The sequence below is a fragment of the Schizophyllum commune genome, assembly GCF_000143185.2.
Source record: "Schizophyllum commune H4-8 unplaced genomic scaffold SCHCOscaffold_5, whole genome shotgun sequence".
Lineage (NCBI taxonomy): Eukaryota > Fungi > Basidiomycota > Agaricomycetes > Agaricales > Schizophyllaceae > Schizophyllum > Schizophyllum commune.
Genome location: NW_026089542.1, coordinates 1631902 through 1653821, shown reverse-complemented (window position 1 = coordinate 1653821; position 21920 = coordinate 1631902). Strand labels below are relative to the sequence as shown.

The 21920-nt window shown below is 55.8% G+C and overlaps 10 protein-coding genes across 10 annotated transcripts; 5 read left to right on the top strand and 5 right to left on the bottom strand.

The window, feature by feature from the left end:
• Positions 1 to 219: 219 nt before the first annotated feature.
• SCHCODRAFT_01036864 (uncharacterized protein) lies at positions 220 to 1399 on the top strand. The gene is made up of 2 exons (XM_003037956.2): positions 220 to 404; positions 458 to 1399. The coding sequence occupies exons 1-2, from the start codon at positions 326 to 328 to the stop codon at positions 1321 to 1323; spliced, it is 945 nt and encodes a 314-aa protein (XP_003038002.1). The 5' UTR covers positions 220 to 325; the 3' UTR covers positions 1324 to 1399.
• A 35-nt stretch (positions 1400 to 1434) lies between these two features.
• SCHCODRAFT_02687742 (uncharacterized protein) lies at positions 1435 to 3511 on the bottom strand (the record flags this gene model as incomplete). The annotated part of the gene is made up of 4 exons (XM_003036589.2): positions 1435 to 1521; positions 1569 to 1749; positions 1802 to 2813; positions 2863 to 3511. 4 exons carry the CDS (start codon positions 3509 to 3511, stop codon positions 1435 to 1437), a joined length of 1929 nt encoding a protein of 642 aa, XP_003036635.1.
• A 660-nt stretch (positions 3512 to 4171) lies between these two features.
• Positions 4172 to 9613, bottom strand: SCHCODRAFT_02666775 (uncharacterized protein; the record flags this gene model as incomplete). Its single annotated transcript, XM_003036588.2, has 10 exons — positions 4172 to 5113; positions 5173 to 5574; positions 6158 to 6185; positions 6236 to 6391; positions 6444 to 6997; positions 7065 to 7414; positions 7469 to 8672; positions 8723 to 8995; positions 9049 to 9203; positions 9259 to 9613. 10 exons carry the CDS (start codon positions 9611 to 9613, stop codon positions 4172 to 4174), a joined length of 4419 nt encoding a protein of 1472 aa, XP_003036634.1.
• Positions 9614 to 10151: 538 nt separating this feature from the next.
• On the top strand, positions 10152 to 12735 carry SCHCODRAFT_02622489 (glycoside hydrolase family 5 protein). Its single transcript, XM_050345120.1, has one exon. It carries the CDS (start codon positions 10229 to 10231, stop codon positions 12368 to 12370), a length of 2142 nt encoding a protein of 713 aa, XP_050200537.1. The 5' UTR covers positions 10152 to 10228; the 3' UTR covers positions 12371 to 12735.
• SCHCODRAFT_02500413 (uncharacterized protein) lies at positions 12449 to 13109 on the bottom strand (the record flags this gene model as incomplete). The annotated part of the gene is made up of 3 exons (XM_050343097.1): positions 12449 to 12823; positions 12879 to 12971; positions 13020 to 13109. 3 exons carry the CDS (start codon positions 13107 to 13109, stop codon positions 12449 to 12451), a joined length of 558 nt encoding a protein of 185 aa, XP_050200536.1.
• A 383-nt stretch (positions 13110 to 13492) lies between these two features.
• On the bottom strand, positions 13493 to 15534 carry SCHCODRAFT_02687738 (uncharacterized protein). The gene is made up of 8 exons (XM_003036587.2): positions 15237 to 15534; positions 14903 to 15187; positions 14736 to 14850; positions 14480 to 14685; positions 14298 to 14430; positions 14065 to 14250; positions 13858 to 14015; positions 13493 to 13805 (listed from the first exon to the last, which is right to left on the bottom strand). Exons 1-8 carry the CDS (start codon positions 15356 to 15358, stop codon positions 13718 to 13720), a joined length of 1293 nt encoding a protein of 430 aa, XP_003036633.1. The 5' UTR covers positions 15359 to 15534; the 3' UTR covers positions 13493 to 13717.
• A 1119-nt stretch (positions 15535 to 16653) lies between these two features.
• Positions 16654 to 18092, top strand: SCHCODRAFT_02666771 (uncharacterized protein; the record flags this gene model as incomplete). The annotated part of the gene is made up of 4 exons (XM_003037954.1): positions 16654 to 17032; positions 17078 to 17582; positions 17634 to 17874; positions 17925 to 18092. The coding sequence occupies 4 exons, from the start codon at positions 16654 to 16656 to the stop codon at positions 18090 to 18092; spliced, it is 1293 nt and encodes a 430-aa protein (XP_003038000.1).
• Positions 18093 to 18137: 45 nt separating this feature from the next.
• SCHCODRAFT_02499000 (uncharacterized protein) lies at positions 18138 to 18778 on the top strand (the record flags this gene model as incomplete). The annotated part of the gene is made up of 2 exons (XM_003037953.1): positions 18138 to 18245; positions 18317 to 18778. Coding segments are annotated over 2 exons (570 nt in total), but the record flags the coding sequence as incomplete, so codon positions are not given.
• SCHCODRAFT_01114187 (uncharacterized protein) lies at positions 18720 to 20244 on the top strand. The gene is made up of 4 exons (XM_003037952.2): positions 18720 to 18742; positions 18791 to 19066; positions 19124 to 19737; positions 19798 to 20244. The coding sequence occupies exons 2-4, from the start codon at positions 18881 to 18883 to the stop codon at positions 20177 to 20179; spliced, it is 1182 nt and encodes a 393-aa protein (XP_003037998.2). The 5' UTR covers positions 18720 to 18742; positions 18791 to 18880; the 3' UTR covers positions 20180 to 20244.
• A 45-nt stretch (positions 20245 to 20289) lies between these two features.
• SCHCODRAFT_02622482 (uncharacterized protein) lies at positions 20290 to 21622 on the bottom strand. The gene is made up of 6 exons (XM_003036586.2): positions 21331 to 21622; positions 21239 to 21281; positions 20985 to 21186; positions 20832 to 20934; positions 20649 to 20781; positions 20290 to 20586 (listed from the first exon to the last, which is right to left on the bottom strand). Exons 1-6 carry the CDS (start codon positions 21425 to 21427, stop codon positions 20514 to 20516), a joined length of 651 nt encoding a protein of 216 aa, XP_003036632.1. The 5' UTR covers positions 21428 to 21622; the 3' UTR covers positions 20290 to 20513.
• Between the last annotated feature and the right edge of the window lie 298 nt (positions 21623 to 21920).

Here is a 21920-nt window from a genome sequence, read left to right as displayed (position 1 = left end):
ACGAGCTGCAGACCTGGCTTGGGTGGGTCGACCAGTGGGCGCACGGCACAGAGGACCGCGAACTGGTGATAGCACGAGAGGAGGCACGAGAACGATGTGAGCTGCTTCTCTGCTCAAGGGACGCGGTCGCTAACGCGTCACAGTGCAATACTATCTGCAGCATTACACTGATCCATCTATACCCGCGTCTACGTCTATATCGGCGGCCGCTAATACTGCCATTGAGCTCCCGGAAGGAACATTCACGCTGAACGAGGCGGGTGTGCCCATTGTGTTCGTATGCACCAAGGCGGACCAGATCGACGAGGACCATGCAGGGAAGGGCATGGTCAAGGGCAAGGGCGAAGACTGGGAAGAAAGGACGGACGGCATCATGCAGGTTTTGCGAACAATAGCACTGCTTTGTGAGTGACCTTCGTATCGTCGCAGGCGTCTCTCCTGACCTTAGTCTTTTCAGATGGTGCTGGCGTCTTCTACACCACTTTACTGCCGGAAACGTTGGCAACATTACGACAATATGCCCTCCACATGCTCTTTATACCACCGGCACCATCACCCACATCAACTCTGCCCGCCTCTTCTTCGACTTCCGAAATAATACAGACGAAGAACCCCTTCCGCTTCACGCACAAGCCGAATACCCTTGACCGCGACCGCATCATCATTCCTTCGGGATGGGACTCCGCTGGCAAGATCACCGTCATGCGCGAGGGATTCGACGTCAAGGCGTGGCAGCGCGCATGGACGACAAACACTGCGCCAGATGAAGACGAAGATCAGGAGAGCGTCAGGGTTATGTACAGCCGTCTCGCGCCAGACCAGGGCGTCAAGGAGCACCCACTACCACCGCTCATCTCTCCCATGCCCGAGCCAACCTTCCTCTCGAAGCACTACGACGAGAACGCGAAGAAGCCCGACCGCGACCCGCGTGGAGCGTTCCGCAATCCGAACGACATGGCACCCGGCGGCATTGTCGGCCCCGTCGGAGGCTCCTTCCTACCCAACGTTGAGCGCGTGCTCACGGAGATGGAGGCGAACGCGTCGCTCTCGTCCTCAACCTCGCGACGGCCTGCCGCGCAGCGGCCAAACCAGCTGGCTGGCGCCGCTGCGCTCAGTGCGCGCGATATCGCAGCGGCTAAGCCGAGTCCGAGCCCGACGGGGCAGACGCAGCACGAGGTGCTGCAGAACTTCTTCCAGAGCTTGCTGAGCACGAGCTCGAAGGATCGCGCGGCGGGTGCGGTGCCTACTGGTACCAGCAAGCGAGTGAATGGGGGGACGCCCAGCAAAGAAGGGCCCGGTAGCGGAGGGGGCGAGACGGAATGAAGAGGTTGAGCGAGTGTCTACATCACACCATTGTATCGAGACGTGCGAGGAGATATGCATGGGGCTCCTTCTGCTACGGCGCTCCTCTCGGATGAGGATCCTGAGGGCGCTTCATGCTTTACCAGATGCCGGGCTATCTACACCTTCGTCGTGGTCGTCGTGGCTACAATGACCAGCATCCGCCGACTCGATGGAGTCCTGAAGTCATGGTCAGTCGATTGCTTTTCGTGGTGACTTCCCCTCACCTTGTAAGGTACAAATCCCGAGTAGACTGATTCATCGGAATCCACAAGGGAAAGCGTACTCTCCAAGCTCCAACTACCACGTTGCAGCACCAACCAGAAGTCTATATTTGAAAACTCGACAGCGTATGGACCATAGACAGGTTGGCCATCCAACTCCAAGTAATCGAGCGGCGACGCGTCCCTATGGCTGGATTAGACACGATTGTCGCTGGCGGAACACGGGGCAATCTTACCCGTGGCGGTGATCAAGGCTTTTGAGCCATGTCGCTGAGCAATAGACATACGTATGGCCGAAGCATGATTCCCAACCTTTCTGTGACCGTTGCTCGTGCGGCTCGAGGGTGCGAAGAGCCGTGACCCTCAGATACGCGAATTGTTGAAGAGACAGATAAAGGGACAGCTGGCGAGAAGGAAGATCTGGTGTGTGCCGCACCGCGTTGCCGCTGTGCAGCATCCCAATTAGACGGGCATGTGCTGCACGCCAAACCGGCCTCGACCTAGTGCACCAATATACACTCTGCAGTGCTTGTTCGAAGGGAGTCCTGTCGCATTCCGCTGCGGCGGTCCGGTCGCAGAGAGATACCATGAAAGCTATGTTCGCCTCCGTGAGCAAGGCATCCACGACGTCCTTGGCCTTCCTGGTTTCCTTCAAATCGTCGGGCGAACATGCGATCGCCATCGTCGCCCGGATATACGCTGTCATCACGCGAAGAATGCTGCTGTATATCCCTGGCAGAAAGAGCGTGGTACAATCTCTGCGAAGCAGGATCGTGTGCAGGGTGGGGAGGAATGAGTGCTTGTGGAGCTTTTCGAGGGGGTGCGAAATTTTGACGAGCTGGTGAAGATCGTTGACAGGATATGCCAGGTCGCAGGTGATATCGAGGATTATCTGTACAGCATCTAGAAGATGGGCGACATCACCGAACATTGCTGTATGCTCTATGACGGGCTCGTGCTGAACGTCATCCCGCGCGCACTTCACTAGATGGCAATAACATAGGCCAGTGACCTCCGAGTGGTCCTCGACTACGCGATACGCCGGATAGTTGATGAGAACCTTTAGCTGCCCCAATAAAGAGTCGACCTCTTCGTTCAAAATTCCAGTGACCTGGTAACCGATTTCCCTCTGTTGAGGAAGACGAGCGATGCCTTCGCGGAATTGGACCAAAGCCAACTCGAGCAAAGACGCAGGGATAGATGAATGCGATTGTATGCAAACGTCTATAAGATTCGTGGCAAGCTGCGCTAGGTGGGAATTTAGCAGCGAACGGAGGAGCATATATGCATGGCTCACCTTCTCTGGAACGCAGAAGATCGCACAAAAATTTGGTGAGGTTTTCCCTCACATCTGCGTGGTGCCGACAGATGTCCCGAAGAGGTGCGGCACTCTCGTACGGCCGGTATAGACCAGCTTCAGGAGTATCCTTGGAATAACGAGCACATACGAGGGCAATGAGATTCTTCAACTCGGATGCCCCAACACGGCGTTCGCTGGAACTTGCGTTTAGATATGGCGAATCGGGCTCAGATAGCCATCGCGGGCGAATTGTAGTGGTATACCGCAAAGCGTACGCCAGCAGCAATCGCCAAGCCGGCACCGGCAGCTCCACATCTGCATCCAAATTCAGTATATTGTCGTTCGGATAGGTGCTGTCGATGACTGGCCGCTTTGGAAGAGCGACTGCGTGAGCAATGAGAAGTCTCCGCTTCAGAAGATAATTTGAGGTGCCCCTCCAGCTCCGGCTGGCGAATTTCTGCGTGAGAGGTGCAGCAAGCGTCTGTAATGTTGAATGCGCGTCTTTGATAGCCAGGTTGTCTCCAGAAATTGGCACATCTGTCCTGAGTTCACCGTAGCCAGCCAAGGTCCCCACGGCACGTAGGAGCCTCTCCGTGGTTTGTAGGTCGCGGATATTATCAGATACGTCTCCGACTCCGCGCTGCATGTGACTGCGCAGGAGACTAATATGGGCGTTATAGTGTTCGGAAAATGTCCGAAGACAAAAAACATGGGTACTAAAGTGGCAACCTAAAAATCCATGGTAGCGGGCGGCAGCGCTTCGAGGAGAACTAGTGAGCCAAGGACCGCCAGGTCACGGCTCAGGACTGCTGATAAGGCCTCTTAGAGCATGGGATCTACGAGTCCGTGTCTGCCACACTACCGTCGTCGTGGCACGTGTGCGTCCCGACCCCGACTGCAGCTATCCGCCTTCGCGTGTTGCCGTGCCGCCCCTTCTCACGATGGAACACCACCCGCCGGAGCCGGCAGGCAGGCTGCCGGGTCCTATAGCCATCCTCTACACCGACGATGATGCTTGAACAATCCTTGCTGTGGCAAGGAGCGACTCCGGCGCTGGATGGTGGGCGCATCAAAGGCGCTCGGGAATGCCCGAGAGACATCAAGCGCGCCTCGTGTGCCGATGCCGACGGGCTTTAAGTCTGACAGAGTGAGTCATCGATAGCGTTCCCAGAGGCCAAGTCTCCCGCTCACCCTCAAATCATAGACAGATTTTCTTCTGCTCACTCGTATGTCTGCGACGTCCTCAACCGCTACGCTCAATTTCGACCATCTAAGTAGTGTCATCGTTTTCTGGAATTTCCGAACATTATAACGCCCATAGACTAAACATGTCTTGTATCCAAGAGTGATGACCGTCGCGTCGTTCATCAGGGCCTGCAGGTAGACCGGCAAAGCTCTCGACGACAACGGTCTGAGCGGTGGGGTTCAGAGCAAATTGGTAGAGCCAGTACAGCCCGTCGTGCATCAAAGCAACAAGTTCCGGAGTGACCTGAGCAGGGGAGGACGTGCTGCAGAAGCGTACCGCACGCATTTCCAGCTGTCTGTAAGTCACAAGCGTTGGAACCACCATCGAAGACGTCACTTGGCTATGAATGGCCATCACAAGGCGGAGGAGCCACCGAATGGCAAAGGTGACCGGTGTGCGATACGGACATCGCCAGTCGGTGATGGCGAGGACGTGTGTGATCACGTAGAAAGCGTAGGCGGTGCATGCAAATGGAGCGACGACGCCGAACACCGGCCATGACACTCCAGAGAGGAAGACGAGCAGACCGAGGAGAAATAGCCCCAGAGAAATGTGCAGCAGGGATGGTACTAAGCCCACTATAGCCGGGACTTTCCATCGTTGCATCGCTTGATACCGCATATGGCGGATGAGAGCGCGATCTCGGGGGCTACCAGGGGGCACCTTGGCGTATTCCTGGACGAGCTCATCAGACCCCCTATGCGAGAGGAAACCCAGCGCACTACGTACTGCAAGCCACTGCTTCAGCAGAACGGTTACCAGTGTTGTGCATAGTGACAACGACAGGCTGGCGAAGAACAGCGCGTTGGTGGCAACGTCCGCAGCCGAGAAGGCTTGCGAGTTCAGATCGACGTCTGCCGAGGGCACGGCGTTTGCAGAGCCTGCTCGTTGTAGAGCGACGAGTTCCAAAAGTAAGGCCGAGCTTATGCGACTATAGTCCGGCTGAAGAGATTTAGCAGTCTCGACAGAGAAAGTCGTGACAACGGCCGAGAAAAGGGCCGCCTGCAAGAGAGGGTTTTAGTCATTACTCGGAAGGGCAAAGCCGGTGTACCAGCACGTACGAAGACGAGATGTACGTCCAGAGAGTCTCGATAACTGCGCAGCATGTCCTCATCGAATTGGCCGCTCTCGTCGAGATAAACTCGCCAGACCCTGGCATTCTCGCCTGCCTCAGCGCCGTAAGGGTCCTCCGGGTAGATTTCACTGTAATCATCGACTTCGAACGGGATAAGCGGCGAGGTAAAGCACAAGATACTTCCACCCACATCCGGATGGGCCTCTGCTCGAATGTTTGGGAATACCGAAGAAAGTTGTATTGTTGGTCGTCCGGGACCCTGTACCTTTGGATCGTCCTCCGTGCGTTTGGTTGTTATATTGAGGGGTTGCCTGAATTTTATGTCCGAAAGCAGGATCAGTCTGCTTAGGCAGTCGACCGGAAGAGCTGTCATGGGGGAATTCGCATGCTGTCGTCTCATTAGGAAAAGTCATGACTAGTGATTCAAGAGCAATTGTATGTCGAGGCGGAGAGGTAGCAAATCCATTATGATACCTACTGGAAGGTCGTGCCCGCTATGACAAGCAGCGAGATGGCAGAAGCGGAGAAAAAGTTGTATAAGTCTCGTGCTCTGATCATGATCGATAAAAGCCTCGAGTCTATGTATTGCCACTGGACAGCAGGCACGGTACGACACTGCCATGTCGGCGCGTCGAAGCGATGATTCAACGGCATGAGCGCTGTTGTGACCACGGCCACGATTTCCTTTGCTTGGGTTGCGGCGATCCAGGTATCAATGTGCTTTGGGAACTTGATCCTGGCTCGCTGGATGGCTTGAAGCTCAAATAGTCGTGATGGTGGTGGTTCGAAACGAGACAGCACGTCTCGCTAGACTGGTCGGGATTTGCCGATCCTTGCCGTTCGAACGCTTCGATTGTGTCCCACTCAACTTCGCCTCAGATATCTGTCACCCTGCCCCTCGATCTCGATGCGTGCGTAATCTCCGACATGAAGTATATATTATCGTCCTTCCCGAGCAGGAATGTTCATACCATTTGTCCCAGGTCACTCTCATCTCCTCTGAGAAACAGATGTGAGTTCAGAAATTCCCCTCGAATGGTTAGACTCACGAGAGTTCGGTCCCCGACGCAGATCCGAGACGCCTCACTTCCCTGGAGCCATGCAGCTTCTGACTGTACCCAGGAAGTCTCGCGTTCACGGCCGAGAATGCGATCGCGTAAGGGCCAAACATGCGATACCCTTGTATCCGCAACGGTGGTATCCCCCTGGGATAAAATACGATCAGTGACAAATGCAAGCAATTGTACAAGCCCTTACAAGTCATTCAACCAATGCACCGTCACATAGAGATAGAGATTCGTATCTTGCTCGTCTTGCGAGCCGTGCGCGCAAATGAGTTGCGCGAAGCGTACTAGAGCCCTGCACTCCGAGACGTGCTGGGGCGAAATATGAACTACCGCGCGCGTAGCCATCGCAGAGTGCAGCGCAGTCCTGGTCGTTAGGAAGACCCGTTGCCAGACTTTGTATGACTTTGTGCGGAAATACAATGTATGCAGGACAGCTTCGTAACGCTCGAGTATGTGCAATCTATCTTCCAGGATTGCGGAGTTCAGATGTCTGGGGAGGTCCGCGGAGGAGAAGAATTCGCTCTTGCACAGGATGACCATGAAAGCAACGTTGTCGTCCGTAAGAAGCGGGTTGAGGGCGCCTATCATCCCTCCCTGGAAGTGTGTCACGAGTGCCGCACGTACGTAGGCAATCATCGCTCGAAGTACGAGGGTGTTGCCGCCGTGAATGCCAGTCCTATGCGTATCGTAAGGCATGCGGTGTAGGCAGGGAAGAAAGGAGAAGTCGTCAAGCATTGACAGCATCTGCGCTTGCATGGCCGATCGCTTGTCCGGCTCATGGGTCATGACAGAGTCGTCTGTCAGCGCGTACTCGACGTATAGATAGACATGCGAGTGTGTTGAGCGGGTTTGGATCATCGTCGACTGCGAGGGGGTACAGATTATCCAGGGCGTGCGGACGGTGGGGAGCGTTGTGAGCGTTTAGCCAAGATTGCATGATTTCGGATGGCACGCTGGAGTAGGTTCGCCTATCTGTGAAAATGCCGAATAACGCCAACACATTGGCTAGCGCCACGTGACCGCCACGCTCGTCCGATGTGTGAAGGTCTCCAAGGACCTGTGCTTTGATTTGCAGTGTACGGTGAGCGCTAGTGAATAGCCAGGCTGGAATGGCCAAGCCTGCACAATTCGAGACGTCTATGAGCGAAGCCGTAATCTGAGCTGCATGCCATGTCAGTATATGACGACGACGTATGAAGGGGAGTATACACTTACTATTTTCGATGATATCGCAGTCCAATATCTTGCACAGTAAGGCAGTGACCTGGTCTTTCACATCCGAGTGGAAGTGACAGACCTCCCCGAGTGTCGCCGTGCCCTCGTAGGGCCGGTATGCGCCGAACCCATCCAACGTGTTTCGCCCGCGGTAGATTCGCAACAGGGATTCCATGAGAGCAGGTCTGCGATGTACAATCGCGACAATGCGCTCGAAAGCGCCTGCACCGGTGTAGATCCTAGCGATGTTGAACGTGTGCGCGATCAGCGACCGCCATACCGGCAACGACAGCCTAAAGTCCGTATCGAGATGGAAGAGGTGCGTGTTGAATAGGCCGACACCGGTGGATTGCCAGTCATCTGGATATGCAACGCTGCTCACAACCTCAAGGCGTCCAAAGAGCTCGGAGTTTGAGTCGAACTGCTTGAGGATCGTTTCCTCGGCCGCCCTGAGAACTCTGCGGGTCCTAAAGGATAGGTGCTCCCTGGCAGACTCGTTGTTCGACAGAGTGCTGAGAGCGCGCACGGATCTCTCGAAGTCTGCGAGGCTCTGCTCGTCAAACTTCCCGGACATGACGTGCAGAGGGAAACGGCCGTTCAGGGCGTCGATCATCTCATGTACCCATGCTCGATAATCCGCGCGCGCAGGGTTCGCAGCGCTGGGCATACCCGCGAACGTGTCGATAACAATGGCTTGCGCAGTAGGGTTGAAAGCAGACTGATACAGCCACATCAGTCCATCGTGCATCAGCTCGAGAACTGACGAGTCGTCTGCAAGAACATTCTGACCAGTGAAGCGCACTGCGCGCATCTCGAATTGCCGGTAAGATGCAACGAGCGGAATCCTACGAGTCGGCACGGCGATGCGGTTGTACAGCGTCTTGCAGTACAGCCAGATTTCCCGTATGGCGAACGTGATAGGTGTCCTGTAGGGACATTCCCAGCGCGCGAGGGCGAGGATGTGTGTTCCGAAGTAAAACGCGTAGGTCGCGCTGGCGATGGCGAGTACAATCCCAAAAATTGGCCAAGCGAGCGTATAGACGAAGAAGACGAGGCCCAACAGGAAAAGACCCAGTGATATGTGCAATAGAGAGGGGACGACGCCAACAATGATGTGCACCTTCCACTTGTTGAAGGCCTGATACCGTAGTTGGCGGATGAGCGCCCGGTCTCGAGGGCTTCCTGGCGGAACCGTGGAGTATTCCTGAAGACTCATCAGTCGATTGCCATGCAGAAGCGAGAACAGGGCATTACAGCGAGCCATTGCTTCAGAAGGACGGCCATCAACGTCGTAGACAGAGAAAGAGAGAGACTGGCGAAAAACAGCGCGTTCACCAGGACGTCGTTCGCCGAGAATGACCGCGTGCTCAAGTCGATATCGGCAGAGGCTACTTGATCTGGGGAACCTGCCCGCTGCAAGGCGATCATCTCCAGCATTAACGCAGACGTGATCCGACCATAGTCCACTTGGAGAGCTTGCGACGTCTGTACGACGAATGTGGTGACTACGGCGGAAAAGAGAGCGGCCTGGAAATGGTTGTCAAAATCTGTATCACTGGAAAAATGTCTGAGCGACGTACGAAAACGAGGTGCACGTCCAGCGAGTCTCGATAGCCCCGAAGCATGTCTGAATCGAACTCTGCACTCTCGTCCAGATATACACGCCAAACGCGGGCATTCTGTCCAGCCTCGGCGCCGTATGGATCTTCGGGATAGAGTTCCTTATAATCGTCCACTGGGTAGAGACAGAGTCAAGAGGCGATGAGGATCGATAGGTAGAATATACGCACATCCACCTCTGCCCCTGTAAAACGGCGCGTACCTGGGCATCCCAAAGAGGCGCGATGGGTCATTTTGATTACCACCTTCAGAATCCTGACTGGTTCTCGCGTTTTGGCGGTTGTCATTGCGCGACGCGCAAGCGTCGTCGCTTTGGCTCACGTTTTTGTCATCATCGCTTCCATGAGACTCTGAGCGCGAGTTCAAGGATTCCGAGTCTGACACAGCTGGCGGAGATCTGAGCGGGTTTCCTTCTGTGCTGTCCCCGCATTCATTGTCTTCTGGTGATCGCCCGGAGAGAGAAGATGGGACTGGACTGAGTGAGGGTTCCCAGGATGTCGTACGCAGTCCTCGAGCTTGCGACATGGTGGCGGAGAGAGGATAGGTGTGCATGTTCTGCCTCTTCATGGTGTGTAGAGCGACGCGTGCTTGGGCAGTGCCAAACAGGCGCTTAGATGCGATTCTATCGGAAGCATGGGCGCTACGTCGCACGAGAGTAGTATAGAGACGGCAGTTCGGAAGTTGAGTTTGACATAATCGGGCTGGAGCTGCATGACATGACCGTTGAGAACAGGGGACGCGTCCTGGCGGAGGCGCGGGCCGTGAATACAATGCACATCGCGCAATAACTACCCAAAACAGCAGGCAACGACGAACGCGCCTTGCCTCCTGCCATGGAGTACCCCTCGGATTCGGAGGCGTCTTTCGTGCTCGTAGGAGACAACAAAAGCACCTCGAAAGCGCAGCAGACATCTCCATTGGCAGGTCCACCCCCTGATGAAAAGTATGCAGAGCATCCATCCCTCGCCGCCGATTATACGCCGGGCTCAACGAGCTCCTATGCGCACGACTGGTCGCGTCAAGGGACGGCTGGCGGCATACGCAGCTACGGAAGGCACTTCATAGACGGATATGGACGCGTCTGCAATCTCCGCGGCGTGAATCTCTCCGGATCCTGCAAAACGTGCGTGCAGGCGCAGAATGTTCAGCATTCACAAACTCACCTGCGACTCAAGCCCAGTCAATCACGATCACGACATATTCCCTGCCGAACACCATAGCGCAACCTTCGTCGGCCGTCCCTTCCCTCTATCAGAGGCACACGAACACTTGTCGCGACTACGACGGTGGGGGCTCACTTTTGTGCGCTTTCTCGTTACTTGGGAAGCCGTCGAACATGCTGGCCCCGGACAATACGACACGGAATATCTTGGCTACGTCCGCGCACTTCTCTCCATGCTTCCCCAATACGGTCTCGCTGCCTTCGTGTCGATGCACCAGGACGTATGGTCGCGCTATTCCGGTGGCTCTGGAGCACCTGCTTGGACAGTGGATGCAGTGGGCTTCGACTTGCACGCTCTAGAAGAGACTGGGGCAGCTTTCCTTCGCGGCGTTGTTGGCGGTGGGCACATCGAGGATGAGCGCGGCATATGGCCCTGTGGCTACCAGAAGCTCGCTGCCGCCACCATGTCCACCGTTTTCTGGGCCGGCGATACATTCGCCCCGAAGCTCAAAATCACCGATGCACAGATACCCGTACAGGAATTCCTCCAAGGTGCCTTCCTGAACATGTTCGAGCAGGTCGTACGCGCCGTCGGTGACCTCGAAGCCGTGATTGGCTTTGAAGTGATGAACGAGCCTCACCGCGGGTACATCGACCTCAAGTCTCTTCATAGCTTCGACTACAACACCGACCTTCATCTGTCATACGTGCCCACTGCCTTCCAATCTTTCCAGCTAGGCGCTGGCCGCCCGACAGAAGTCGCGCACTGGACACGCTCATTTCCCTTCCCAACTCGCAAGACAGGTAGCGCGGTGCTCAATATGGACAAGCGCAAAGTCTGGCGAGAAGACGGGCCCACTGGTGGTCACTGCTTGTGGGAGATGCACGGCGTATGGGGGTGGGACGTAAAGAAGGATACCGCAGTGGTGCTTCGCGAGAACTACTTCTCGAAACATCCTATGACAGGCAAGCCTGTCGAGTGGTACACCGACTTCTATTATCCATTTCTCCAACGCTGGGCCAGCCGCGTACACGCTACCGCACCGAACAAATTCCTCTTCGTCGAGCCCATCCCGAACGAGTTCTGCCCGCCGTCGTGGCGAGCAAACCAAGTTCCCAACATGGTATACGCACCGCATTGGTACGACCTCAACACGCTCTTCTCTGGCGAGTTCGGTGACTTCACGGTCAACGTCCAAGGCCTCTCGCGCGGCATGTTCCTCCCCCGTGCACTATACTGGGGTCAAGGCGGCGCGCGCGACAACTACGCTGTTCAGATCCGCAACATCGTCAACGCCGGCCACGCCTCCCTCGGCGAGCGCCCCGTCCTTATCGGGGAGTGTGGCATCCCGATGAACCTGAACAAGGGCGAGGCATTCAAGACGGACGACTACACCTGGCAGCTGCGCGCCATGGACGCGCTCGTCACCGCGCTCGACCGCGCCCTCGTCGGCTTCACGCTGTGGAACTACAACCCGCTGAACGACGATAGGACGGGCGACGACTGGAACGGGGAGAACTTCTCGTGGTTCAGCCAGAGGCGCGCGCTCCCGCCGTCGCTTCTCTTCGATGATCCAAACCACCCGGGGCCCATCCCGCAGGAAAGTCCGATGCTTGATAACGGCGGACGGATTCTGCCTGCGATAGTGCGCCCGTACCCGGCGAAGACGGCGGGCGTGCCGCTGCGCTTCAAGTACGAGGTCACGGAGGGAGAGTGCGAGTTCGAGTGGGCCTCGAGCCCGGGCGCGGGGGAGAAGGCTAGCGTGGGCTCATCTGGAGACCCTGCGCAATATCCACCCGCTCCGTCGCAGCCACACGTTCGCTCGCGGGAGACGGAACTCTTCCTTCCCTCGCAGCTCACGCAAGGGCGGCGGCTGCGCGTGACCGGACTTGAGGAGGGTGATCGCTATGTCCACGACCAGCAGCGACAGACGTTGTTCATCGTGACAGCACGCAACGCACCGGGCACGCTGCATCGAGTTCATGTAGCAGTCGATCCGCCGCCTCGTCCTGCCTTCGAGGTGAACGACTTCTGGAGCGACTTCGGTGGGCATGTTACGATGGTCGCGATGGCCCTGCTGGCGATCCTTTTGTTCTTCGTTATGCGGAGCTGGCAATGATACAGTGGAATAGATGGGGTTTAAGTGTACATAAATACATCTCGTGGGTCATCATACAGCAATCGGGACGCGCGATCTTCATCTAGAAACGTCACTAGACATACCCAAATTCTCCATACCTACATATACATCGGCAGGCTGTCCGCCTTCAGGCCTATCCACTGGACATCTTGGTCGTAACTCCAGGACGTCCGACTTGTCCTGAATATATTCGCGTGCTGGTCCCTTGCCCTTGCAGCCCATGCTAGAGACACTTGACCCACGTACTGTAGCCGAGGGTTGCGTCCCCGAATCGTACGAGTCGTATGAATCCTCCAGTACCGAATCATTCCCTGGCAGGCCAGGCGCCGCTGCGAAAGAGATCCCGCGCGACACCATCGTCGAGACGTCGACGGAGTTTGCAAAGCTTTTCTGCAGCTCGAGCACGAGGATGACCAGAGTCACATATATGCCCTGCGTTGCGTGACAAGTCAAAAAGTAGCTTGTACGAGAGAATGTCGGCGCTCACGGCAAAGTAATGGTAGCTGGCTGCTATGATCTCGTACGAAGTGACCGTGTTCGGATACCTGTCATTTCTGATGATGACGAAGGTGAGCACACCCTGCAGGCTGATGAGAGTGCGAAGTAGGTCAAGGCTCGCTTAACGCACCCATAAGACGCAGTAAACCACACTGGATTCGACGAGTAGACCGAGTACCGTCTCGACCCTCGTACTTCCACTAGCGTGGTCGAAGGCCATCTTCATCAGCATATTTTAAAAATCCGCACGATTGATTGTAATGGCATGTATCGGTGAACGAGCTGCTACAAGGCGTCTCGAGGATGTATTGACTTACGCGCGCAGACGAGCGCTAAACAGTCCATGTCAAATACGTGATCCGCGCGCCTTTTGGCAAGTGGCGTTGCGCCCGCGCGTATCTTGCAAGCTGCGCGCCATCACGTCGTCGTCTCGTGTTCGTGATGATTGCTTACCCATCCCTTGGAAAGGGAGCTGCAAGCTCCCGCTCAAGCTGCCAATAGAAGAGCAAGATCTTACCCTCGTTGGCATTCTGTTAGTTACCTCATCCAGCCTAGCTGAGAGGCTTGCTTGCAATGCTCAAGATTGTAAGACAGAAATGTGATCACACGAACTTCACACTCTTGAGGGACACTCCACGTTATACAGCATCAACAATGGTGGTTATTATTCAGCATTAGGGAAAGCATGATACGTGTACTTATGAGGGAGAGAACGAAGTGGGAATGAATGTAATGATCCGACAGTGTGGTAGAATGTACCGGAACGATGCTCAGAGAGTGGGGGTGGTTCGTAAGGATGCTTATCGTAGGGGAAGGACCGTGGTGTGCTCAATCTTGCTCGTCCAGAAGAGCGGCGGACTTGGAGATCATGTCACCGCCGCGACGTGCACGGCAGTGGCCCCGAGGGAAGATTTGCCTGGAAAATGTCAACGATCGGAGGTATGTGGGTATGTGCGACGACGACGTACTCGTTCCACCAGTCGAGGATATCCTCGACATTCTGACGGCGTGACTTGGTCTTCTGGGGGCCTTCGAAGAAATCCACGATGAAGTCGTAAAAGAATGCGTAGTTGAAGCCGTCGTAAACAGTGGTCCAGTCCTTGGCATCGGTGAGCGCGAAGTGCAGCTGTCGGAACGTCAGTACGATGGTGCCGTGCGAGGGCGGGCCGACACACCTGACAAGCGGTGTACGCAATGCAGCGAGGCTCGACCTTCTCCATGGACATCTTCGCAGCGAGACTCTTGCGCTTTGGTCCTCCTCTCACATCGACCTTGCGTCGCTTGCGAGGGGACGGGCCATTCTCGTCAGCAGTGATGTAAGCCCGCGCTTCGGTGGGCGAACAGAAGAGGGTCTTGAATGCCTGAGACTGCTATGAGATGCGCAAGAAGTTGGTATCACATGACATACCGCGACCATCTGAGGGGACTGCGTGAAGTTCTTGCGGACGGCGTCGACGTCGTAACCATCCTGCGGGTAGAGCACGCGGACGAAGCAGGTCTCCGCCCAGTCCTCCTTGCCCTGCCGCATCGCGTCCTTCGTCCTACAAGTGCACAATGAGCGAGATACCCCCGAAGTGAAATCCTACTCACTCAGGGTTCGAAAAGTCCTTCTGGATGCAGGACATGAGGTAACCGGTGATGTTATGCTGAAGCCCTCTCTCGCTCCGATTGGCGGCGCCAGGCTGCTCGGATACCTTCTCGTCGTCGTCGGTGACCAGAGCGTTGACGAGTGCACCGACGATAGGAGTCATTTTCGCGGTGTCGTGGCACCGAGCGTCGCATGCACCTTGATCCAGCTGTCAGATATTGAGCGTAGATCAGGGGAGGAGAAGACGACTCGACGCACCTCGGCGTAAAAGTCGTTCGTGCTGTCCGAGCCGGGAGTGTGCTGCTTCTCGTCCAGGACTGCCGGGCCGACGATCTTCCTCAACGCCTCATACGTATCATGGGCACGTTCCGCTCTGAGGATAATTCAGCGGAGGGCAACGGCGGACTTGGACAGAATGGACTCACGGTCGACGAGCAAGCTTCTTCTCGTGCTGCTGACGCTCCCACTCAGCCGCCAATGCCTCCCGCTCGTCCGAGCTCATGTCGTTGATCTCCTGCTCCGTCGGCTCGTCTTCGTCATTTTCCGCCTCCTCAGCATCCAGCTCACGGAGCCGTTGCCGAGCAAGGTACTCCTCGTCGACAATATCACGCGCGCTCTTGTACGGATGAACAAAATGCGGCATGCGACGACCGCATTGCCGGGTCCGCACCTGCCCTTCGTCGACGCTGTCGTCGCTCAGTGCATCCGGTCTGGGTACGGATCAGTTAACTGCACCATGAGAAGTGCTACATTGCTCACCTCGGCTTGCGCTTGCGCGATGATGCGGAGACCTGCACCGACGTCGACTCCTGCGTCGTGAGAGAGCCCTGGGCAGGCTGCACGGTGCGTTGCGAGAAGGGGTTTCCTCCACGAGCAGCCATGCTGTCAACGTCGAGGGGAAAATGGGAGAGGGCGCTCCCGAGGTGGAGGTAGGAGACAACCTACGAAGCGGTGATTTTCGGGTTTTGACCCCCAAAGGCACGTTTCTATGGAAAATCAGCAACGTGCCCTGTTCGGAAGGCTAGCCGCCTGCCTCGTTCCTTCGCACAAATTCCTACCTTGCGTACACCTTGACCTGCCGCATGAACTGGTAAACCAGACAGTTGAATGGAATACATCTGGTACGATGTCGAAGTTGAACATCGAGAAGACCGAAAGTCACTGCATTCCATCCGTGACGTTGTCACGGACGGACCGGTGAGCACGTGTCACGCCTTGTCCTCCTCTTCGACGGATAGCAGGCGCGATCTCTCTCGAGCATGCACCTACACCTCACCCTTTTCCTCTCCGTACTTCCCTTGCTTCTCGTCTTTGTCATGAACACATGCTGCCCAGACTGTGATTATATCGGTACAGATCGCGGTGGGCTAACGCGACACAAGCACAAGTGCCAGCTTTACTCCTCTTGGCAGGCGAAGATACAGACCGGGAGGCGCGCGGATGATACGGCACAGCAACCGAGTCGGCCGGATGCTCCCCCTCCTAGGAAGAAGAAGAAGAAAGGGGACTTAGCCAGCCGCCTACGGCAGGCTTCGGCTTTGGTACAGAAGGTGCGCGTCCAGCCCCACCCTCGAGCCCCCTTCTGAGATTCGTCAAGTCCCCTGTAGCGGCCGATCGCTCAGGTATGGCGCAAGGCGCGCCTCCCCTTCATGGTGGACAAGGCGGCGATCTCGAAGACGCCACGATGTCTGATGCGATGGACGTCGATCCGGCAGAGGACGAGCAGGAGCCACCCTCATCGCAGGTCCATGGCATGGATGTCGATGCAGCTCAGGCTGTGCTTGATGATGACGCTGGCCCTGCTACGCGGACCCGTGCACGTCTAGCGCCTCGACGAATCCCTGCCCCACACACAGATATTCTACCGGACGCGATACCACTCACTACTGTGCTTGCTACCCCTGCTCATCCCCCGGAAGCCCCTCCCTCCGACTCTACAACCCCACCTTCCAGACCTGCCGGGCGCCTGCGTACCTATCTTCGGTCAGCCCTTAGTGTCTTTGGTCTTTATCGCGAGTATCCGTCACGTCCTACGTACGATCCGGAGAATAACATGGATCTGAACGACATATCGAACGTCCCCCGCGCGTCGTCTACCAAGAATCCCCCACCCATCAATCCCCTGAAGTTGAACCCAGCTACGAGCACGTCGCACTTCGCCAACGAGACCGAGGAGATGCTCTGTGGGTGGCTGAACAACGGGAACACCTTGAAGACGCCTAGCGAGCTCAACACCCTCGTCCACGAGGTCCTCCGGCACCCGCATTTCCGCTTCGAGGACTTGAAGGGCTTCGATGCGCAGATCGCTAACAGACGTGCCGATGAGGCTGATAAGCAGGCGGGAACCCCGTTCGGGACTGGCTTCAGAGAGAGGGCTGTAACGATTGATGTGCCGTCGGGCGACAAGACAGTTCCTCCAGAGCGTATAGAGGTCCCGGGCTTACACTACCGTCGCATCATGGACGTCCTCCGGGAGGCATTGCAGGACCCCGTTCTATCACCCAAGTACCATCTCTTCCCCTTCCGACTCTTCCGCCGAGCTGGCGATAGCAACGGTGCTGACTCGGAGGAGGCTGCCACTGACAACTCGGCCATGCCAGAAGCGAGTCGCATCTATTCCGAGATCTACAACTCGGATGCCATGCTCGAGGCGCACGAGGATGTCCAGTCTGCTCATCTGCCACCAGAGGAGCAGGAGTGCAAGCGACCACGCATAGTCTCTGCACTGATGGCTTGGTCAGACTCTACGCACCTGGCGAACTTCGGCAATGCGCACGTTTGGCCCATATACCTCATGCTCGGCAACCTCTCGAAATACATACGGTGTCAGCCTACATCTGGCGCTTGTCTCCATCTTGCGTACATTCCATCTCTCTCTGCCGAAACAAAGCGGAAGATCGCAGCTTTCCATGCGAAATGGGATACTCAGCAGAAGCAGATACTTACTCACTGCAAGCGCGAACTCATGCAGGCTGTGTGGGCGATTCTACTTGAGGACGACGAGTTCCTCAAGGCGTATCGCTATGGATTTGTCATGGAGATCAACGGGACAGAGTACCGAGTGTATCCCCGTCTGTTCACTTATTCTGCCGACTATCCTGAAAAGTAAGGTTCCTTGGTCTACCTGTTGAGGACGATTATATTGACGAACACTAGGGTTCTGCTCGCCACCATCCGGGACAAGGGAATTTGTGTCTGTCCACGATGTCTGATGCCGCGCGACAAACTCGAGTGTATGGGTATGGTCAGCGACATGAAATACCGCCTGACGCACGCACGGACCTATCTCAAGTGGGCGGTCGAGCGCGCGCGGAATCTGATCTACAACATGGCCACACCTATCACGGGACCTGCGGTAGAGCGCCTTCTGAAGGCTACGTCGTCTGTGCCAACCAAGGTATGCTCGCTTCACGCCCTTAGCTTTGATCTCGAACTGATCCTTGCTAGAATGCGTTCAAAATTGACGAGCTCGACAACATCGATGTCTCGCGCTTCTTAGTCGTGGACTTCATGCACGAGTTTGAGCTGGGTGTATGGAAGGCCTTCTTCACGCACTCCATCCGCCTTCTCTACGCGATCGATTCCGCGCTTGTGAAGGAGCTCAACAAGCGGTAAGTCTTCTCCAAAAACGCTTCTTCGTTCCGCCTTGACGCAGTTGCAAGATTTGCAGCAATTTCTACTTTTGGGGTCGATACAATCCGCCGCTTCCACGAGAATGTGTCCGAGATGAAGAAGTTGGCAGCTCGAGACTTCGAGGACATCCTGCAGGTAAGCATGCCGCTTTTCGACTTGATTGCTTTCGTTTCTTGGATTGTGATTGCTCAGGCTAAGATCAACAGTGCTCTATACCGGCGTTTGAAGGCTTGCTTCCCGACCCCCATAACAAGCGATTGCTCAAGGTGCTCTACAAGCTGGCTGAGTGGCACGCGCTCGCCAAGCTTCGCCTTCACACCGAAGAAACACTGGCCAGGCTTGAGGTTGTGACACGCGAACTCGGACAGGCCATGCGCGACTTCCGCGACAACACTTGCAGTGCATACAAGACCTTCGAGACACCTAGTGAGATTGCTGCGCGCGAGCGCCGCAAAGCGTCGGAGGCGAAGAAGGCAGCGGCTGCTGGTAAACCAGCGACAGGGAAGGCGCACGAGCCACGCTCAAAGGTACCGAAGACGCTGAATCTCGCGACCTACAAGTGGCACGCTCTCGGCGACTACGTCAGCACGATTCGCCTTTTCGGCCCAACGGACAACTATTCTACTCAAGCGGTACGCTCCAAGTTAGTTCAAGTGACTTCCCACTAACGCTCGATGCAGGGGGAGCTTGCTCATCGCGTCGTCAAGCGACTGTACGGCGTGACCAACAAAAAGCAAGCGACCGGGCAGATAGGTCGCGCGTATCGGCGCATGGTACGCGCCCGTCGAGCCCAAGCGGTCCATGATAGCTTCAAGGCTCATACGAAGCGTCGCGCCCATCAAGCCGCCTTCAAAGACAACGGCCTGTATGAGCATCATCATATTACGAAGTCCAGAAATGTTTGGCACACACTCTCTACTTTCCCCTCTTCTCACCAGGGAGATCCAGCTATTGAGGTAAGCCCATATGCCTTCAGGCTCGCACAGTACCCAATTACTCATGAATATCAACAGGGATTCGTCCCGAAGCTGCAGGATCACCTGCTGACCCGTCTCCTTCATCGCAAATTCGACGGGGATGAGCCCGATGTATACACGAGCGAAGAAAGAAATCAAGTACGCTTACAGGGCCGCAAGTTCTACGAGGGCCGCACCTGCCGAATCAACTATACGACGTATGACTGCCGACGCGATCAGGACACAATCCACGTAGGAAAGAATGCGGATATCATGATGCTGTCGCCCGAGACCGAAGAGGGTGCCCATCCGTACTGGTACGCCCGCGTCCTTGGTATCTACCACGCGGACGTATCAACTTCTCACCCGCTCGCACCGGCGAGTAGCAAGGTTTTTCAGCCAATGCAATTTCTTTTCGTTCGCTGGTACGGGTTTGAGCCGCGGTATCGCTGCGGTAGCCGCCTCTGCAAACTTCCAAAAATCGGCTTCGTCGAAGAGAGCCAAGGCTCATACGCCTTCGGCTTCCTGGACCCGGCACTTGTCGTACGCTGCTGCCACCTCATCCCCAGCTTTGTTGATCTACGGACCGATACGCTACTCCATACGAAGCAACCGTCTATGGCAAGGGCAACGGGCGAGACGGACGACTGGCTGAACTACTATGTTAATGTGTAAGTGACTACCTAGAAATGCATCGAGTACGCGAGCTCATACGACCTCCTCCCCACTAGCTTCGCTGACCGTGACATGTTGATGCGCTTCTTCGCGGGCGGTGGTGTTGGACACGCTGAGCGGCGCTTGACCTCAGTGGAAGTAGCGAAGATGGGAGAGCAGGAGGAAGAGGTGGAGGGTCCCTTGGACGATGAAGACGACGAAGCTAGCGCATCTACGCACGCGATGAGCGATGTCGAACAAAGTGACGTCGATATGGCCAACCCAGACGCTGCTGAGGTCGACGACAATGATTCAGCGAGCGACTCCGACATGGAATGGGAGAATTCGGAGGACTCGGATGAAGATGCGAGTGGGTCTGACGAAGAACCGGAGGCTGCAGCAGAGGAAGAGTTGGAGGGGACCGACGGCTTCGAAGATAGTGGTTACGCTTCGTATTGATTTTTGGTACATCCGGGTGTCGCTTCCACGTATCCACAGACGCGCTATTTACTAATACCCACCTCGCATTTCAAGGACCAGGCATCCCCATCGCGAGCGAATCTGAGTGTGCTCGGGGCTCGCACCGACTGCGTCAACGTGATTCGACCCGACTTGATACTTATGCACGTGCCATACGCCCACAGAGGCATTACAAAGGTGTAATTAGATCCTCGCCACGATACATGCCATTACGAGCGGCGCGCAAGGGCGCGCGCGTTGGCGAGGCCTCCCGAGGCTCATACCTGCCTCGCGATCACTCATCCGCGCGTGGCGACGGTGGGCAGGCACATCATCACATCATATCCCCGGCGAGCACAAATGCGGTTCTCCCAAAAATGCTGATGTTGATGTCCCGTCTGTATGTCCTGAAACGAACGCGTATCTCACTCAGTGAAGTTGGTGATGGTCTGGCGACAATATTCCTCACCATAGCCGCCAAGATACCAGCAAAGTGGCAATTCCGTTCATGGCTAAGGTGCATACTGGGAGCAACAAAGACATGGCTTCCGGATAATCATGAGTGGGATCATCGTAGTAGACAGAGTGAACTAGCAGCCCGCCTTGACCAGATGTCAGATCAACTAAGAGAGGCGCTAGGCGTTCCACTTACCCAACCCGCACAGGGCACATAACACGAGGAGTGTTTTGACCATGTAGCTCTTGGGATACATGATCCAGGCTCGCCAGACCACAATGATGTCGCTAACAAATAGCTGCAGTGCATGAGCGTTCTACGAACCTCTGTAAGGAAGGCCATACTCACGATCACTTTTCGCAGTACATCCGCAGCAATCTTCATCCTTGTCAGTCGATCAGCGAGGCCCTGTGGGTCGGGGTAGTTGGCGGCTAAGACGCCTGGTATTTGCATGACGTTGAAAAGGAGGTTCATGACAGTGTTGACGAACAACGCGAGCATTACGAGGATAACGGCGAAGTAGAGGGTGAATTTCTTCCCGCCAGCATGCCTATCGAACGGCAGCGTTGGTTGAGTACTGGCTGAGCTCCAGTTATACTCACGCAAGGGCTGAGAGGGCAGCAAAGCCCAGCGTCAGCTGCACACCTGAGGAACAAGTCAGATAAGGCGATATACATTTGCACGTGCAACTGACCTTCAAGAAAGAGATTGACCATGATCTGCATCCCTAAGGTCTGAACGACATCGACCGATGCCTGGACTATCGGGTTGTATGTGACTTGGGCGGCCATGACATTGGTGGGTCAGCCCAAGAGGGCCAGCAGAGCCCCAGATGCTGTCGTCGACTATATAGCCCACTGGATCGGCGAGAATCTTGACGTATGAACCGAAGATGTAGCGAGGCCGTGGTTCGCGCTACGCGTGACGGCCAAACATCACGAAAGCATTACCTGAAAAGGCAAGCAACGAAGTGGAGAGAAGTGGCGAGGTGCGCGTGGGCACATCCGCCAAGTCCGTAGAAGATGATGACAGGCACAGGAAGCTCTATCAAAGCTTGCCTCTCCGATGAATCGATGTCTATTCATTGATGAGATTGAAGGCGGGACGGCTACGACGAGGGCTTGAGGACTGTCACTGTCAGCAAGAGTACAGAACACATCCAAGGACAGGCGAGGGAAAGGCGAGGCAGAATGCAGTGCGTACTGTGGGTAGCACATCCGCCTGATTAAGAAGGAGGCAGTGGATGTGCTGGACGATACTGTACCCCGCAGCTCCGATGCACCA